The sequence below is a fragment of the Mobula birostris genome, chromosome 15 (assembly GCF_030028105.1).
Source record: "Mobula birostris isolate sMobBir1 chromosome 15, sMobBir1.hap1, whole genome shotgun sequence".
In the NCBI taxonomy this organism is placed as follows: Eukaryota; Metazoa; Chordata; class Chondrichthyes; order Myliobatiformes; family Myliobatidae; genus Mobula; species Mobula birostris.
In genome coordinates, this window is record NC_092384.1 from 40,412,037 (window position 1) to 40,432,767 (window position 20,731).

Consider the following 20,731-nt stretch of genomic DNA (forward strand, 5'->3'; position numbering starts at 1 on the left):
GCTGCAGACAACAATTTTAACATGAATATAATTACACTTAATGGACTCAATATTAGGCCATATGATGGAATAACTGGTTTGTCTCCAAGTCAATGTTGGAAGAAAATACCTTGCACAATATTGCTGTGTCTCCTCGGTTTCCGCTGAACTTATAGCAATAACAGTGCAAAATTGCAAGAATTCTATGTTGTGGTTCATTTACGAAAGGAAATGTTTCCACTTCCTCATCAATAATTGCTAACGTAAGATAAGAAACTAATCTAATTATTCCTAACGCCTTGCACCTCCATTCACCCAAGCACCTTGAGCAAACCTCATCCAGCCTCAAAAACAAAGCCCAGTCTTAAGTTCCATCCTGAAATGAGCCTCCAGCTTTCATGCTTGCTCTCTGTCCTCTGCATGATCCCCACCAGAAGTGGGACCTCCATCTGCCTCTTTGATAGACAGTGCAGCCTCTCCCCAAATGTAGGAAATTACTTTTATATAAATATTATTGATCATTAGCGGCTTGAATTCCAGTTGCTTTCGTAGTCCTGTGTTATTGAGATCTAAAGTTTCTGCTCAAACTATTATCTATTAGCAGTTAATTAAAAATAATACAGATCAAGTAGTGGGCATTTGGCATCATCCTTCACAATGAGATACAATCTTTTCTTTAAATTCTGCACTCCAAAATTACCTATGCAGAGACAACCAAGTTATCACACTGTTTTTGTGTAACTGCATGCTGAGCTGGGAAGGTATGTCCTTGAAAATAGTACAGAATCAACAAATGATTACTATTAGCTATTGGTAACTCAATTCTAGATGGAAAAAATTCAATGAGATGGTGTTTTTTCCGATTATAGTAAATTAAACAACCGCTTCAGGAAAGTGTGCCAAAAATTACAGAAGTTGCCAAGATGCATTCAATTTTTTTGACCAGTGTAGATAAAAACTAAAATTGACACTGAATGTTAAGTATTGTTCATTCCAGTCTGTATCTGTATATGATAATTATTTGCTGATATATTTCTGCTAAGTGTTGCCCCTCAGAAATGTTATTTTTCACAAATAATCTGTTGACATCCAGTTGCTTTTCACTACCATATTTCTCATTTACTGTTTCTAAATCATAGGCTGTTTGTCTGGCAGCCAATACAGGATGAGGAGAAAATTATTACAGTAACTATTGTGGGCTAACAGCTAGATGTGATCACTTGTGAAGTTTGGGATCACATTTCCAAGTATTCACTCCTACTGCCCATCTTTAATTTTGCTTAATTCAGCTTCACCTCAGCAAATTGCAATCATCATAATTTGGCCTTTTAACACATTTGCAGGTTTGCATCCATATACATGATTTATCAATTCCATGTGGATATTGTTTTCAAATAATTATATTCTTTCCATTCTTAGAAATCCAGTTTTACTGGAATTATGATTTTTTAAAACTAAAAATGTGTGACTAATTTTGTGAAGAATTGCTAGACTTGAATAGTTTGGCTATTAAGCCTTAAGCATGTTTATTTTACCAGCTCAAGTTTCACTCTGGACCAGTGACCAAACTTCGGAGTTGCTTAGTAAATTACTTCGATCCAACCAGCAAAAGTAACCTTTGAATTCATACTAGTTGAGTAGAATAGCAAAGTTTGCTAAGAATTAGGGGTTACGGGTATAGATCAATTTAGCAAATATATTTTGTCAATTTGTAGGTGTGGCTGCAAAACAAGTTAGTTAGCATGTATTTGAAAACCTGGAGTTTTAAAATCACAATAAAGAGCAAAAAGGTAATTGGCAATTGAGATCCTCTATTGGTCAGGGTCTACCATGGAGAGAGTCCAGAGAAAGGTCACAAGGATGATTCCAGGAATGAAATGGTTATCATACGAGGAACATTTGATGGCTCTGCGTCTGTACTCGTTGGAATTTAGAAGGATGGGGGGGGTGGGGGGAATCTCACTGAAACCCTTCGAATGTTGAAAGGCCTAGACAGAGTAGGCGTAGAAAGGATGTTTCCCATGGTGGGAGAGTCTAGTACAAGAGGGTATAGCCTCAGGATAGAGGGGCGCCCTTTCAAAACAGAGATGCAAAGACATTTCTTTAACCCCGAGGGTGGTGAATTTGTGGAATTTGTTGAATTTGTTGCCACATGCAGCTGTGGAGGCCAGGTCGTTGGGTGTATTTAAGGCAGGGGTCCCCCCAACCTTTTTTGCACCGCGGACCGGTTTAATATTGACAATATTCTTGCAGACCAGCCGACCGGGGGGTGGGGTGGGGTGGTTGTTAATCATGACCGGAATATAGATGATAAGTCAACTATAAGTCACTTATCAGTGGCTAATACGCTCAATTTTGTTTCTAAAAGGGATTTTCTAACGAATTTAATATTAAACACACAGCGCATAGTTTTCTCACATGAATATAGTGATAAGTCAATTATAAGTCATAAGGGGGTCCAGTCTATTCCACAATTTAGTTTTCGTTGCATTCATTGCAGAAAACTCCACTTCGCAGAGGTATGATGTTGGAAATGGAAGCAACGTTTTCAATGCTTTCATGGCTATCTCAGGTTATTCAGCCTTGACTTCGATCTAGAACGCCGGCAGAGATGTTATGTCAAACGTACTTTTCAGCCCACCGTCATTTGCAAGCTTGAGAAGTTGATTTTCTTCCCACGCTGACATGGATGATTCACCAGGGACATTCACAAATGGGTCACGGACCCATTCCTTTGCATGTCTTGGTCATTTGTGGTTGGGGGTAACGCTTGAATTCTGTGGACAGTGAAGATAAGTGTTCACGCACCGGCTGTGAGCCTCAGTCTCTCCCAAGTTCCCAGCTAATGTTGGGAACATGTCAAATATGCCCCTGTCCACTCGCTGTCCCCACAGTTCCAGTTTGGCTGTGAAAGCAGACACTTTATCTGCCAACTTGAAGACAGTTGTCATTCTCCCCTGAAGTGACAAATTGAGTTCATTAAGCAGGTTGAAGATGTCACACAGATAAGCGAGTTTTGCTATCCACTCCTCGTCACTGAAGTGTGCTGCCAGTGGTGACTTTTTTCCTGAAAGAAATCTCTGTAGCTGCTCTCTTAACTCAAAAACTCTGGCCAGGGCTCTCCCTCTTGATAGCCACCTGACTTCAGTGTGTAAGAGAAAGTGTTTGTGCTCTGCATCCATTTCCTCGCAAAGCTGCTCAAACAGATGTGAGTTAAGGGCTTTTGCTTTGATGTGATTGATAACTTCAACAACGTCACTCAATATGCTGTTAAGATCAGGTGACATTTTTCGGCTAGCCAGCATTTCCCTGGGTGTGACACAGTGTGTAGACTGGCCTTCAGGAGCAACCTCTTGGACTCAAGAGGTAAAACCAGACTCGTTAAGTCATTCCAACAGCTGTGCTTCAATGTCCTCCGCTATGTCATCGATTCTCTTTGAAACTGGTAGCTGAAAGAGAAACCTGTGCCATCTTGTGACCTGCAGCTTCTCCCAACAGTTCACGGCACATGACCTTGGCAGCAGGCAGAATAAATTCTTTACCAACGGTAAAGGCTTCTTAGCCTTAGCAATACGGCTAGCCACTAAGTACAACACTCTCAGAGCAGCCGAATTTGTGGAGGTGGTGGCTCTCAGCACTTGCTTTTGTCCTGCTTGCTCACGTTTTTTCTGCTCAGAAAACTCATCGGGTTTGTCTTTAAGTGCAGGATGCTTAGACTCAAGGTTCCGAAGCAGTTTTGAGGGCTTCATTACCTCATTAGACAGCTTGTCTCCACATACCACACACAGGAGGCTTGGAGCGTGCGAGTGACCGGTCACAATAAAGCCATATTTTATGTACGACTCGTATTTTCTGTTGAAGGAAGCTTTTTTTTTGCAGTCTCTGCCTCAGCCGTCTGTGCATTATCATCATTGTTAGACCTATTCCAACGAAACTCAAGCAACGTTTGTTTTTTACTCATCGAGTAGTTGTAGGTTAATAACAGACTGATGTCCTCACGTGCGTTCAAGTTCAACAGTGGGTGTGACAGGGAATGAGGAAAGGTGCAGTTGACTCATATCGTTTCCTCGCGGCCCAGTAGCACATGCTTTGCGGCCCGGTGGTCAGGGACCACTGATTTAAGGCAGAGATTGATAGGTTCTTGATTTGACATGGCAGCAAAGGTTACGAGGAGAAGGCCGGGAAGTGAGGTTGAGGAGGAGATCGAAAAAAAGGATCAGCCATAATTGAATGGTGGAGCAGACTCGATGGGTCCGGTGGCCTCATTCTGTCCCTATGTCGTATGGTCTAAATGAACGCTAGTATCATTCCTCATCACATACTCAACCTGCAAATTAACCATTAGGGAATCCTGCACAAGGACTCTCAAATCCCCTTGTGCTTCAAATTTTTGTTTTTATCTCTCCATTTTGAAAATGGTCAACCCTTTCCTCTACCGAAGTGCTTGACCATACCGCTTCCCAACAGTGTATTCCATCTGCCACTTTTTGCCCATTCTTCTAAACTGTCTAAGTCCTTCTGTAGCCTCTCTACTGCCCCAAAACTACCTGCCCTTCCACCTAACTTCATGTCGTCTGCAAATTTTGCCACAAAGCCATCAATTCCATCATCCAAATCATTGACATGTAACGTAAAAATAATCGGTCCCAACACAGACCCCTGTGGAACACCACTAGTTACCAGCAGTCAGCCAGAAAAGCCTCCATTTATTCCCACACTTCGTCTGTGCCAATCAGTCAATGCTATATCCATGCTCGAATCTTTCCTGTAATACCATGAGCTCCTAGCTTGTTTAGCAGCCTCGTGTGTCAAGCACCTTGTCAAAGGCTTCAGGAAATCCAAGTACACAACATGACCCGATTCTCCTTTGTCTATCCTATTTGTTATTTCTTCAAAGAATTCCAACAGATTTGTTGGGCAAGATTTTCCCTTGATGAAACCATGCTGACTACAGCTTACTTTATTCAGTTTGCCCCCATTTCCTTGTCCCCCTTTACTACCTTTCCAGCACCATTTTCCAGCAGTCTAATATCCACTCTCGACTCTTGACCCTGTTTTACACTTTCTGTATCTGAAGAAACTTTTGTTATCCTCTGTAATATTCTTGGGTAGTTTACCTTTGTATTCCATCTTTTCCTTGATGACATCTTTAGTTGCATTCTGTTTATTTTTTAAAGCTTCCCAATCCACTAGCTTCCCACTAATTTTTGCATCATTATATGCCGTTTGGCTTTTATATTGACTTTGACTTCTCTTGTTAGCCAAGGTTGTCTTATCTTGCCTTTAGAATACTTCTTCCTCTTTATGGTGTACAGTGGCATGCAAAAGTTTGGGCACCCCTGGTCAAAATTTCTGTTACTGTGAATAGCTAAGCGACTAAAAGATGACCTGATTTCCGAAAGGCATAAAGTTAAAGATGACACATTTCTTTAATATTTTAAGCAAGATTATTTTTTTATTTCCATCTTTCACAGTCTCAAAATAACAAAAAAGGAAAAGGGCCCGAAGCAAAAGTTTGGGCACCCGGCATGGCAGTACTTAGTAACACCCCCTTTGACAAGTATCACAGCTTGTAAATGCTTTTTATAGCCAGCTAAGAGTCTTTCAATTCTTGTTTGGGGGATTTTCGCCCATTCTTCCTTGCAAAAGGCTTCTAGTTCTGTGAGATTCTTGGGCCGTCTTGCATGCACTGCTCTTTTGAGGTCTAACCACAGATTCTCGATGATGTTTAGGTCAGGGCCATGGCAAAACCTTCAGCTTGTGCCTCTTGAGGTAGTCCATTGTAGATTTTGAGGTGTGTTAGGATCATTATCCTGTTGTAGAAGCCATCCTCTTTTCATCTTCAGCTTTTATACAGGTGGTGTGATGTTTGCTTCCAGAATTTGCTGGTATTTAATTGAATTCATTCTTCTCTCTACCAGTGAAGTGTTCCCTGTGCCACTGGCTGCAACACAAGCCCAAAGCATGATCGATCCACCCCCGTGCTTAACAGTTGGAGAGGTGTTCTTTTCATGAAATTCTGTACCCTTTTTTCTCCAAACGTACCTTTGCTCATTGTGGCCAAAAACTTCTATTTTAACTTCATCAGTCCACAGGACTTGTTTCCAAAATGCATCAGGCTTGTTTAGATGTTCCTTTGCAAACTTCTGACGCTGAATTTTGTGGTGATGACGCAGGAAAGGTTTTCTTCTGATGACTTTTCCATGAGGGTCATATTTGTTCAGGTGCTGCTGTACAGTAGAACAGTGCACCACCACTCCAGAGTCTGCTAAATCTTCCTGAAGGTCTTTTGCAGTCAAACGGGGGTTTTGATTTGCCTTTCTAGCAATCCTATGAGCAGTTCTCTCAGAAAGTTTTCTTGGTCTTCCAGACCTCAACTTGATCTGCATCGTTCCTGTTAACTGCCATTTCTTAATTACAGTATGAACTAAGGAAACGGCTACCTGGAAACACTTTGCTATCTTCTTATAGCCTTGTCCTGCTTTGTGGGCATCATTTATTTGAATTTTCGGAGTGCTAGACAGCTGGTTAGAGGAGCTCATGGCTGCTGATTGTTGCGACAAGGTTTGAGGAGTCAGGGTATTTATAAAGCTTTGAAATTGGCATCACCTGGCCTTTTCTAACGCTGACTGTGAACAAGCCATAGCCCTAACAAGGCTAATTAAGGTCTGAGACCTTGGTAAAAGTTATCTGAGAGCTCAAATCTTTTGGGGTGCCCAAACTTTTGCATGGTGTTCCTTTCCTTTTTTTCACTCTAAAATAGTACAAAACAAAAATAATACACTAATCTTGCTTACAATATTGAAAAGAATGTTTCATCTTTAACTTTATGACTTTTGGAGATCAGTTCCTCTTCTACTCACTTAACTATTCACAGTAACAGAAATTTTGACTGGGGTGCCCAAACTTCTGCCTGCCACTGTATCTTGTATCCTGTGCCTTCCGAATTGCTTCCAGAAATTCCAACAATTCCAGCCATTGCTGTTCTGCCGTCATCCCTGCCAGTGTTCTTTGCCAATTATAAACACAAAATAATCTGCAGATGCTGTGATCAAAGCAACACTTTCAGTACACTGGATGAACTCAGCAGGTCGGGCAGCATCAGTTAGAAACGATGAGTCGACGTTTCGGGCCGGAACCCTTCATCAGGACTGAAGAATGAAAGAAGGGGAAGGATTTGAAGAATGCTTGTAGCTTCAGTTGAAAGACCAGTAATTTGAAAGACAAAGGGGTGGGGGAGGGGAAGCATTGACGTCATAGCCCTGAAAACAATGGGTAGTAGAAGAAGGAGGCAGAATTTGAATTCTTTTCCAATCAATTCTGACCAGCTCCCCTCTCATGTCTCTGTAATTCTCTTTACTCCACTGTAATACTGAAACATCTGACTTCTCCATCTCAAATTTCAGGGTAAATTCGATCACCATTATGATCACGCCCCTTAAAGTTCTTCTAACCTAAACCCTGTAATTAATTCTGGTTCACTGCACAACACACAATCCACAATAGCTGATCCCCTCTTGAGATCCAGCACTAACCTGATTATCTCAATCTACCTGCATATTGAAATCCCCTTTGACTATTGTAAGATTGTCCTTTTGGCATGCATTTTCTATCTCCTGTTATAATTTGCTGACTGCATCCTTGCTACTGTTTGGGGTCTATATACAACTCCCACCAGTGTCTTTTTACCCTTGCAGTTTCTTAGCTCTATATCCACAATGATCCAGCACCTTCCAACCCTATGTCACCTCTTTCATTTTTTACCATTTTGCCCCCTCTGCATTCCTGCCTATCCTTTGGATACAATGTGTATCCTTGGACATTAAGCTCCCAGCTATAATCTTCTTTCAGCCAAGATTCAGTGATGCCTACAACATCATACATGCCATTCTGTAACTGCTACAAGTTTGTCACCCTTATTCTGTACACTGCGTGCATTCAAATGTAGCACCTTCAGTCTTGTATTCCCCCTTTTCATTTTTTCTGCCTTTTCATTGCAACTCATCCTATTGACTGCAATTTTGCCTTATCAGCGGCGTCTCTTCACTGCACATTGCCTCTGTTTGTCAACCAGCTCCCTCAGCTTCAGCACTGTCATCCACCTTTCCTACGATACTTGTTGCTTGAATTAGCAGCTCAGGACACTAGTTGCACCATGCTCAACCTTTCAATTTCTCACTTTACCAACAACTGCCAGCACAACCTATCCGCTGACTGTTCTGGCACTCTGATTCCCATACCCCTGCTACTCTAGTTTAAACCCCATCATGCAGCATTAACAAATCTTCCTGTCAGGTTATTAGTCCTCCTCCAGTTCAGATGTAAACTGTCCCTTCTGTACATGTCCCATCTTACCTGGAAGAGAACCCAATGATCCAAAAATCTAATGTCCTCCCTCCTACACCTGCTCCTTAGCCACATATTAAACTGTACAATCTTCCTTGTTCTGGCCTCAGTAGCACATGGTACAGGTAGCAATAATGAGATCACAGCTACTGTGCCACCCCAAGCAAGTTCTGTAACAACTACAAGGGAGGTTTTGTTACAGTACTACAAAGTGTTGGGGAGACCATATTGGAATACTGTGCACAAATTTGGTTCCCTTATGTAAAAAGAATAAAGTGATTATAGACAGTACAAAACTTCCCTATTCTTGAACTCTAAACCTCTTTGCACTAAAGGTTAACATATATTCTTCACTAATTTGCAGTGTCTTTCCATTCAGATAATTTGCCTTTTGATCCCTCTTGCCACAGTGTATGACCTCACATTTCTGCACATTAAACCACGTTTACCAGGTTTTTGCCAATGACTCAATCTATTTATAAACCACAGCAGGAAATTCATCTGACTAATATCTGATGGTTGTGCAATGTTGAGAGGCTAGGCAGTTTTAGTCTGCATTCCTTGGAGTTTAGAGGAATAAAGGATGAGTTTATTTAAATACGCACTATCCTACAGGGGTTTGACAGGGTATATGTTGAAATGCTTTCAGAAGAAGAGAATCAAAACAAGGGAAAACATCTATAGAGTAAAGTGCCAGTCTTCAAGATCAACATATGTAAATGTTTTTTTCTCAAGAAGATATTTAAGACGACGATTTATAAATATTTGCAAGATCGAGGAATTGATTGTTACAGGGATTTCATACAGAAGAGGAGTTAAGGCTGGTATTGATTAGTCATGATTATATTGAATGATAGGGCAGGCCTGAGGAGCATGCTAGTCTGCTCCTATTTACGTAATAGTCTTTTACTTGTGCAAAATTAACTAAATGATACATTCTATGGCATGAATGACCTGAATAAATAAACGTCAATGCTAACATATTGAATACAATTTTTTCTTTATAGCTATTATCCATTCTGGGCAGTAAGGGAAACATTGTTTATACCACTTAATAAACACTATTCTACATTTTTGTTTGTTTATAGAAGAGCTTTGGATTCATTTTCATGTTTCTGCCAAGTCTCACGATGTTTATGTAGTTAATGTCAAAGTTTTAAATGGTGTTATCAAAATGTTTTACTGCAACACTGTGAGGCGGCCAACAGGAACATATTCAGTAGCCATGACTTTTTAATACAATAAATCATATGTGATTGCTACAGATGCTGTGAAACACCCCTTTTTGTTCTTTCGGCCAAAGTGTACAAATTTAATTTCCCAATATTAAATTTCATCTGCTATTTGTCTGCCTTTTCAAGTAGCTTATCTATGTCTCGTTGTTGTGCAAAACTATCCTTCTCGCTTCTGGCAAACTCTGCTCCACAGCCCCATTTGTTATTATATATTTTACTTGTGTACTTGATTGGAATAAAAGATCAATGGCCCCAGTGCTGACTCCTGGAGTCTACAAATATCTGACCTCCAGTCTAACAAAATAAAGTACATTTACTCTTAGCTTTAAACCTTTTAAGATAACTTGCTATGCATGCTGGTGACCCTTTCTTTCCACTCTCTCTACTCTGGCACTAAAGTATGTACATATCTCCAGTTCATCTACTATGTCCCTTATCAATCTGATAAAGTTGTATAGCATAGAAACTGAGCTTTTGACCCACCACATCTATGCTGATCATCATGCCTATTTATACCAATGTCTCCTGCCTGCATTAATTCCAGATTGCTCTATGCCTTGCTTACTTAAGTATCTGGCATGATGCCTCTTAAATTTTGTTTCAGTTCCTCCCTCCACCGCCTTCTCTGGCAGCTTATTCCAAATACCACCTACCCTCAGATTCTTCCAAATTTCCTCTCTGTACCTTAAACCCAAACAGTCTAGTTATAGATAACTCTACCCTGGGAAACAAGATTGGCTAACTACCCTATTTATGCCTCTCATAATTTTGTATACTTCTCTCATGTCATCTCTCAGCCTCCTTCCCTCCAGGGAAAACAGACATAGCCTGTACAATTTCTCCTGATAACTCAAATCATCCAATCCAGTCAACATCCTTGTAAATCTACTCTGCCTCCTTTCTAGCTTAACCACATTCTTCCTATATTTTGGTGACCGGAGCTTTAAGTTATCTCATCAAAGAATTCTATTGGTTTAGTCATATTGAATGTTAATAAAACAATTTGTCTTTTAATAAATCTATACTGGTTCTCCTTTATCAACTCAGATTTTTCCAGGTGCTTAGCTTTTCCTTGATTATCATTGATCCTCACAACTATGCTTAAATTGACGTGCCTATAGTTGGTGGAAATGTCCTTACAGCTTTTATTTGAACAAGGCTGTTGGATTTTGTAGTCCTCTTGCAGCACTTCTATATCTAGAGAAGATTACAAGTTTACAGAAAGCCGCCTATACAACCTCAGCCTCATCTCCCTCAAGAAACTCAATCCACCAGGAAAATTGGTCCATGTACTTCAAACATTGCCATTCTTTCTAGTACCTCATTAATTTTCATCCCATCAATTTTCTAATCTCTTCCGGCATTTTGGTAACATTCTTTCCCTTAATACTTACAAGTAACAGAAAGTAACACTTTAAAACTTGCTATTAACCACAAATTTAACTTATCAGTTTATGTGGCACAATTTGCAGTATTTTAGGTCATTTTTTTCTGAAAGTTAAGGCCAAAGATTCTTTAATTGTAGATGATATTTGATGTTGATTATGCTTTAACGTTTGTCATACAGTCTAAGAAGCAAAAAGTCCACTTGGAAGATTATCAAATAATGAGAACTACATGTGTAGTTTGAAAAATTGACATGCTTGTATTTCTTTTGAAACAGCTAACAACATTTTTTCTTAGAATATATTTCCTCAATGGTGTTAAAAGCATAACTTAGTTCTTTAAGAAGAACTTGATACATACATATAGTCTTTCTTACTACCTCCCCAATTAACTTCTCAAATTTCATCACACTCTTAAGCACAGGGCCATTAAATGATGTTTCCTTTCACTTCGTCTTCCTCCTCATTTTAATATCTTTCTGAGAAAGTGGGAAAATCATCCATCAACGTCACTAGCACAATCAATCTTGTGATCATGCGATAGATATTGTTCTTGTCGCTATATAACAAGCATGCCAAATAAACTGTCTCAGCGGAGATTCAACTGATGTCTTTCCAGATTGACAGTTTGAATGATTGAAAGCCTAAAGCTTTCTAATACCACCATTTGGAAATTGTAAAGTGGAAGTTCTCTTGTTCTGTCAATCAGTTCAAATGGAAAAACAAACTAAAATTATTTAGTAGTAATGGATCAGCCAAGCTATCAATTTAGTATGTTGTTTTCTTGTACCTGAGCTTTTAAAAAGTAGAGACTTAATCCTGATATAATTTTTCCTGATCTGATGAAGGGTTTCAATACTAACTGTTGGCAATTCTTTTTTCAATTCCTAAGATGCTCCTTAATCCACTGAGTTGCACTAGCAGGTTGTTTGTTACTCCAATGATTTGTTCGTTTCTGAATTGTAGATGATATTTGATGTTGATTATGCAATCTCTGAAATCTCCATTAGGTTATTTTCCTTGATAGATTCTAACATTTTGTCAATTATTGATATTGGGCGAACTGATATGACCATATAACCATATAACCATATAACAATTACAGCACAGAAACAGGCCATCTCAGCCATTCTAGTCCGTGCCGAACGCTTACTCTCACCTAGAACCACCAACCTGCACTCAGCCCATAACCCTCCATTCCTTTCCTGTCCATATAGCTATCCAATTTAACTTTAACTAACAATATCGAACCTACCTCAACCACTTCTGCTGGAAGCTCGTTCCACACAGCTACCACTCTCTGAGTAAAGAAGGTCCCCCTCATGTTACCCCTGAACTTTTGCCCTTTAACGCTCAACTCATGTCCTCTTGTTTGAATCTCCCCTACTCTGAATGAAAAAAGCCTATCCACATCAACTCTATCTATCCCCCTCATAATTTTAAATACCTCTATCAAGTCCCCCCTCAACCTTCTACGCTCCAAAGAATTAAGACCCAACTTGTTCAACCTTCCTCTGTAACTTAGGAGATGAAACCCAGGTAACATTCTAGTAAATCTTCTCTGTACTCTCCCTATTTTGTTGACATCTTTCCTATAATTCAGTGACCAGAACTGTACACAATACTCCAAATTTGGCCTTACCAATGCCCTATACAATTTCAACATTACATCCCAACTCCTATACTCAATGCTCTGATTTATAAAGGCCAGCATACCAAAAGCTTTCTTCACCACCCTATCCACATGAGATTCCACCTTCAGGGAACGATGCACCATTATTCCTAGATCCCTGTGTTCTACTGCATTCTTCAATGCCCAACAATTTACCATGTATGTCCTATTTTGATTAGTCCTACCAAAATGTAGCACCTCACATTTATCAGCATTAAACTCCATCTGCCAACTTTCAGCCCACTCTTCTAACTGGCCTAAATCTCTCTGCAAGCTTTGAAAACCTTTCATTATCCACAACTCCACCTATCTTATTATCATCTGCATACTTACTCATCCAATTTACCACCCCAACATCCAGATCATTAATGTATATGACAAACAACACTGGATCCAGTACAGATCCCTGAGGCACACCACTAGTCACCGGCCTCCAATCTGACAAACAGTTATCCACCACTACTCTCTGGCGTTTCTCATCCAGCCACTGCTGAATCCATTTTACTACTTCAATATTAAAACCTAACGATTGAACCTTCCTAACTAACCTTCCATGTGGAACCTTGTCAAAGGCCTTATTGAAGTTCATATAGACAACATCCACCGTTTTACCATCATCAACTTTCCTAGTAACCTCTTCAAAAAATTCAATAAGATTTTTTCAAACATGACTTTCCACGTACAAATCCATGTTGACTGTTCCGAATCAGACCCTGTCTATCCAGATAATTATATATACCATCTCTAAGAATACTTTCCATCAATTTACCCACCACTGACATCAAACTCACAGGCTGATAATTGCTAGGTTTACTCTTAGAACGCTTTTTAAACAATGGAACAACATGAACCTCCAATCCTCCGGCACCATCCCCGTTTCTAATGACATTTGAAATATTTCTGTCAGAGCCCGTGCTATTTCCACACTAACTTCCCTCAAGGTCCTAGGGAATATCCTGTCAAGACCCAGAGACTTATCCACTTTTATATTCCTTAAGAGCGACAGTACTTGCTCTTCTTTAATCATCACAGTTTCCATAACTTCCCTATCTGTTCCTCTTCCCTTACACAATTCAATATCCTTCTCCTTAGTGAATACCAAAGAAAAGAAATTGTTTAAAGTCTCCCCCATCTCTTTTGGCTCCACACATAGCTGTCCACTCTGATTCTCCAAGGGACCAATTTTATCCCTTGCTGTCCTTTTGCTATTAGTATAACTGTAAAAACCCTTTGGATTTATTTTCACCTTACTTGCCAAAGCAACCTCGTATCTTCTTTTAGCTTTCCTAATTTCGTTCTTAAGATTCTTTTTACATTCTTTATATTCCTTGAGCACCTCATTTACTCCATGCTGCCTATATTTATTGTAGATATCTCTCTTTTTCCAAACTAAGTTTCCAATATACCTTGAAAACCATGGCTCTCTCAAACTTTTAACCTCTCCTTTCAACCTAACAGGAACATAAAGATTCTGTACCCTCAAAATTCCACCTTTAAATGACTTCCATTTCTCTATTACATCCTTCCCATAAAACAAATTGTCCCAATCCACTCCTTCTAAATCCTTTCACATCTCCTTAAAGTTAGCCTTTCTCCAATCAAAAATCTTAACTCTGGGTCCAGACCTGTCCTTCTCCATAATTATATTGAAACTAACAACATTGTGATCACTGGACCCGAAGTGCTTCCCAACACAAACCTCCGTCACCTGACCTATCTCATTCCCTAACAGGAGATCCAACACTGCCCCTTCTCTAGTTGATACCTCTATGTATTGCTGCAAAAAACTATCCTGCACACATTTTACAACTCCAAACCATCCAGCCCTTTTACAGTATGGGCTTCCCAGTCTCTATGTGGAAAATTAAAATCTCCCACAATCACAACGTTGTGCTTACTACAAATATCTGCTATCTCCTTACAAATTTGCTCCTCCAGTTAGGTGGTCGATAGTACACCCCTATAAGTGTTACTACACCTTTCCCATTCCTCAATTCCACCCAAATAGCATCCCTAGACGAGCCCTCTAATCTATCCTGCCAGAGCACTGCTGTAATATTTTCTATGACAAGCAGTGCAACACCTCCCCCTCTTGCCCTTCTGATTCTATCACACCTGAAGCAATGAAATTCAGGAATATTTAGTTGCCAATCACACCCCTCCTGTAACCATGTTTCACTAATAGCTACCACATCACACTTCCAGGTATCAATCCATGCTTTAAGCTTATCCACCTTTCTTATAATGCTCCTAGCATTAAAATAAATGCATTTAAGAAATTTTCCACCTCTTACTCTCTGTTTAATGCTAACGGTGCAAACAACTTTACTGTCTCCTTTTTCTTCCTTCTCCCCTACATCTTTTCCTACGCTCTGGTTCCCCTCCCCCCTTGTACCTAGTTTAAATCCACTGGAGCCTCTGTAGCAAACCTATCTGTAAGAATATTTGTCCCCCTCCAGTTCAGATGTAAACCGTCCTGCCGGAACAGGTCCCACCTTCCCTGGAAAACTGCCCAATTATCTATAAATCTGAAGCCTTCCCTCCTGCAGCATGTCTTCAGCCACACACTGATCTGCGCTATCTTGCTATTTCTAAACCTGCCTGCACGTGGCACTGGTAGCAATCCTGAGATTGCTATCCTGGAGGTCTTGTCCTTTAACTTGGCGCTTAACTCCCTAAACTCACCTTTCAGGACCTCCTCACTCTTCCTACCCACGTCATTGGTCCCTACATGGACCACGACATCCAGCTGCTCACCCTCCCTCTTGAGAATACCGAGAACTTGATCCGAGGTATCGTGGACCTTGACACCAGGGAGGCAACAGACCATGCGGGATTCTCGATCTCTTCCACAGAACCTCTTATCTGTCCCCCTAACTATCTAATCCCCTATCACTACTGCTCTCCTCTTTTCCCTCCTTCCCTTCTGAGCTGAGGGTCCCATCTCGGTGCCAGAGACGCAACCACTGCAACTTGTCCCTGGTTGGTTGTCCTCATCAACAGTATCCAAAATGATATACTTGTTATTGGTGAACTGTCTTTGAAAATAATTATTATCTCTGGTTAATGAAAATGTCTTTTTGGGCAAATCAGGAAAAATTTATTTGATAATAACAACCTGAAACCTGGCAGAAAACTTCCAGCCTCCTAGGCAGCAGATCTCACAATCCATAAAAGTCACTGTAAAATTCTCTGCAAAATACTTCAAGTTCATTAAAATGGACAAACAAACCGACATCTGTGTCCTCTGTTCAGGCCAACATTCTCAGCATTGAGTCCCTAAAAGATATTACAACTGTAAATTCCTCCTTATGGACAGTAAATTAAGAATCAGTTGGAGATGTAAAATGATTTTTGTTCCAATTTGACAAAGAATATTTTCCAAGATGATATTGTTTTCTTTTCATATTTCTGATCTCCAACTATAAAGGAATTCAGTACTATTTATTTATTTTTCATAGACATGTAGACCTTTATTGTGTGATATTTGGTGCAGATTTTGCTTGCTTTTGCTGACAGTTCAGCATACAACTGCTGGGTTTTCTACAAGTGCAGAGACGTTTTATGACTCCCACTCAAATACATAAGTCTTCAGCCCATTGGTCAAGCTGCAGCAGCCACTTCCAAACTGCTCTAATCTCTGCTGAGTCTAACAGCAGAGTAGAAGCTTGTTAGCAATGTTCCTTGCTTGCATGGGAGAATCTTCTTTTGGATATGCCATGGGTAATAATCTCACCAATGCCTCTGCTTCCTTGAGAGGCGAAAAGCATTTGGCATATCACCATCTTATCGATTTTTATTTATGCACTTTTGGAGGCATTCTGTCTGGTTGCATAAGGGCTTGGTATGGTAACTGCTCTGCACATGACTGCAAGAAACCGCAGAGTTGTGGTCATAACTTAGCGCATCATAGGCTCCCCCGGATGGACTCAGCCTATACTTCTCGCTGTTTCAGTAAAGCAATCAGTGTAATCAAAGATTCCACCCCGCCCCCCCAACCTCTCCACAAACATTCTCCCTCTTTCCCTCTCCCACTGGACATAAAATACAGAAGCCCGAATGTACATACCAAAAGGCTCAGGGACAGCTTCTATCCTACTGTTATCAGACTCTTGTACACATGGCTCTCGCATAAGATGAACTCTTGGCCTCAAAATCTTTCTCATTATGATCTTGCACTTTACTGTTTATCTGTACAGCACTTTTTTTTTGCTAGTTTTTACACTTTATTCTGCATTTTTTTTTTACCTTATTCCAGATCAATGATTTGATCTGCATGAACAGTGTGCAAAACAAGCTTTTTACTGTATCTTGGTACATGTGACAATTATATAAAAAAAACAATGTACAATTTACCCCACAAAAGACATAAAAGTATAATAACAGGTCAGAATTTAAGTGCTGTTGATGGGGATAGATACCTGAGTTGACTACCAAAATTGCTTCAAACGTAAGAGTGGCACATACCCAGAATACGCTAATGGTTGTAGACATTTGGTATTACAAAAAGTGTATGAAAGTTTCCATATTAAAGCATGCTTATCTACACTTCAGTGATAGTTCCCCTTGTCCTTGCCTCCAACCCATGAGCCTCCTTATCCAAACATTCTGTGCAACTTCCCCATCTCCAAGGGATCCTACCACAAAATATATTTTAACCTCTTTCACACCCTCCCCCCCCGCCCCGTTTCTGCAGATTCCCTTGTCCATTTGTCCCTTTGTTCCTCCTGGCACTTAGTGCTACACCTGTCCTTTTATCTCTTCCCTCACTTCCCTTCAGGGCCTCAAGCAGTCCTTCCAGATGAGGGAACACGTCACCTGCGAATCTGTTGGGGTCTTCTTTTGTGTCCAGTGCTCCCAATGCGGCCTCTACATTGGTGAGACCCATCATAAATTGGGGGACTACTTCATTGAGCACCTCTGCTCCATGCGCCACAAGCTGAACTTCCCTGTGGCCAAACATTTTAAATCCAGTTCTTGTTCTGCCCTGTTCATCCATGGCTGCTGCTTGTTCCCAGGTGAGGCTCCTGTCAGGGTGGACGAGTGCCTTCTTATATTCTATCTGTGTAGCCTCCAAGCTGATGGCATGAATGCTGATTTCTCTTTCTGGTTCAAAAAAAAAACTTCTCTTTCCCCTACCCTCTTCTTCTATTCCCCACTCTGACCTCTTGCTGCTTCTCACCTGCCTATCACTTCCCCCGGGTCTTCTCCTCCTCCTCTTTCTTCTATGGACCACTGTCCTTCAGATTCCTTCTTCTCCTGCACTTTATCTTTCCAACCCACCTGACTTCACCTATCACCTTCGAGCTACCCTCCTTCCCCACCCCCTACCTTTTTATTTTGGCGTCTTTCCCCTTCCTTTCCAGTCCTGAAGAACAGTTTTGGCTCAAAGCGTCAACTGTTTACTCATTTCCATAGGTGTTCCCTGACCTCCTGAATTCCTCCAGTGTTTTGGGTATGTTGCTTTGGATTTCCAGCCTGTACGCTTTCTCGTGTTTATGCTTAGCTACATTGCTGCAATACTGCATATTATGGTTATAATGACGCCGAAAGAGACCAATCAGTCCAGTGAGTCCATGATGATACCTGGGAAGCCAAGCAAAAAGTCAGATTCACCATTTCCTTATTTTGCTGTACCCCTGCAACTCATTCTCTCTCAGATATGTCCTTCCTTCCCCCTTTCAGAACTCTTGTATTTGGTATTGTATCCATTGCAATTTAATAACTAACATTTTTTATATAAAAACTTGATAACTATGTATTTTTAAGTATGTATTGTTCATGTTTGAGTAAGTTAGTAATTGATTTCTGTTTTGTCTAAACATATTTATATTTTATTCTAGATTTGTTTCTTACCACCATGGAAGCTGGTGATATTCACTTTGAGATATGGTTAAACAAGGTATTCCATAATGGTTTTGACTCCCTTAATAAATGAAGTGATTGACCAGTGGAATAAGTGACACTTTAAATCATTGGTTCATGACTCGGATGACAAGATTGTCAAATAAACTGGTCAGAATGATAACTGCAAAAGCTATTATTGCAAGATTTTTAAAAAATCGTATGCATTAAATTTAGTATACAAAACATAAGCAGTTTTATGATTTAGTGTCCTGATGAAGGGTCTTGGCCCAAAACATTGACTGTTTATTCCTCTCCATAGATGCTGTCTGACCTGCTGAGTTCCTCCAACATTTTGTGTGTGTTGCCTATGATTTAGTTAATTTAAGAGAAGTAATCATTTAAACAATAAAACAGTATGTAAACTGCTTGTAGCAGCTATTCAAATAAAGTAGCACCGCTTAGAAACTAGGCGAAAGGGAGATTAATCCTGATTGACGCGACTTTTATAGAGTCCAATAATATTAATGTTCTAAGTCAGAGAAATGTATCTGATTCTTTCTTAAGAACTAGCAAAACAATCTTGAAATGATGAAGCTTACAAAACTAAATGTTCTTAACTGGAATAAGTGAAGTTAAGCATTCAACAAAAAAGATATCACACCCAGCAGTGTCTAGCTCTAACTGTCCCAAACAAAGCATGAATGCATAATTAAACTCTGCTTTTACCATGCCCCCACCCATGTGATTAGCTACCGTGGTAAGCATAATAAACGCGCAACCCAGAATATAATAGAAGACAGGATGCATGGTTCCTGCATCCCAGCCCCATAATTATTATACTATAATAATTACAACTACGTATAACCAAAACACAGGAGACATGGAATCTTAACATTCACACAAATGTCCTCTTTTTTTTCTTCCAAACAAGTTATGCAATACTCATCTAGGCCAGAGATTACTAGCACTTAGCCAGGAACTGATTGATCTTCTACTTCTCTCTGACAAAATAGAATCGTGAAGCTTCTAGAGCTGTAGCTCCTCCAACTTCTGTCTCCTGTAGAAGACAAATCTTGGTTATAAGTTGATCCAAACACCTGGTCTTGGTCTTGATTCATACCAATTGCACAAATCCTTTTCTGTCTGGAGAAACTTGAGCTATTCTTCCCCGATCCAGAAGCTTCAAAGTGCTGTGTCATCAACTATAAGAACAATATCTTCATCAACTATAAGAACAATATCTCCAGGGAGGAAGTTGTGACTTATACTTGACACCTTCTGACGTTCTTGTAGCTGGGGTAAATATTCCTTGATCCACCATTTCCAAAACAAGTTAGTTCATATATGACAAGCCTAAACGCCTTCCTTTTGGAGCTCTCCTGGTGGTAAGGATGGTGAGATTTTCAGAAGCAACAGATGATTCCAAATCATTGGAATCAGATGGTTCTTTAGTAATCAGACAACCATTGATAAGAGCCTCTAATTCACAAAGGAATGTGTGAAGACCCTGTTCATCAAGATTCTGCACCTTCATGGTAGAACTGAGAACCTTCCTTATCGACTTGATCAATCTCTTACATGCCCCTCCACGATTGAGCCAGCTGGAAGGGGGTAAAATTCCACTTAGTTTCTTTCTGAAGAAGTACATCACTGATCTGTAGATAATTCCACTTCCACCAACTCTCAGGATACCATCTTCAAGTACTGGATTAAGCTTGAAAATATGACTGTTCCTTTTCACATTTTCTCCCCTTTGCAAACTCAAGAATTCATCTGGAAATCTCTTTTTTTTGGGACAAAAACTAACGACCTCCAATTCAGGCTTTCTGAGCTCCTCCACTGCGAGAAAATCTCAGCCAATCTGATCTTTGGCCTTCTCCATCTCCTCTCCAAAGAATGCCCTTGTTGTTTGCCATCCAAGTCAGACTAAGAAATATTCAATTGCTTCCTCTTCTGACTAAGAAATAAGAGCAAGTTCTTATTCCTAAGAATCTAAGACAGGCCTCTGTCTTCCTCAAACTGGTCCAAGAAGAGAAGTGATGGGTAGTACACATTACTGCTTCCAACTCCTTTTCAATCTGCATGACGTTCTTCTGGATCATCTAGCAGAAGTTCTTCAGAACAATTGGCAGGCAACTGGCATTTCAGTCTCTCTTGTTACTTTAATCTGTGAACAATGGAAGCTTTAATCAACGAAATGGAGTCGAACATCTTGCTATCCCATCACGATGTTCCATATCATCTGCTGGCACTCCTTCAGCGTAACC

General features: G+C 40.2%; 1 protein-coding gene across 2 annotated transcripts in view; it reads left to right on the forward strand.

Annotated features, from left to right (window-relative positions):
- Nucleotides 1–20,731, forward strand: part of itfg1 (integrin alpha FG-GAP repeat containing 1) — a 261,975-nt gene that overhangs the window by 72,841 nt on the left and 168,403 nt on the right. For both annotated transcript variants that reach the window (XM_072279639.1, XM_072279638.1), the window contains exon 7: nt 18,461–18,519. In XM_072279639.1, coding sequence (XP_072135740.1) covers nt 18,461–18,519 — 59 coding nt within the window. The remainder of the gene's footprint in view (nt 1–18,460; nt 18,520–20,731) is intronic.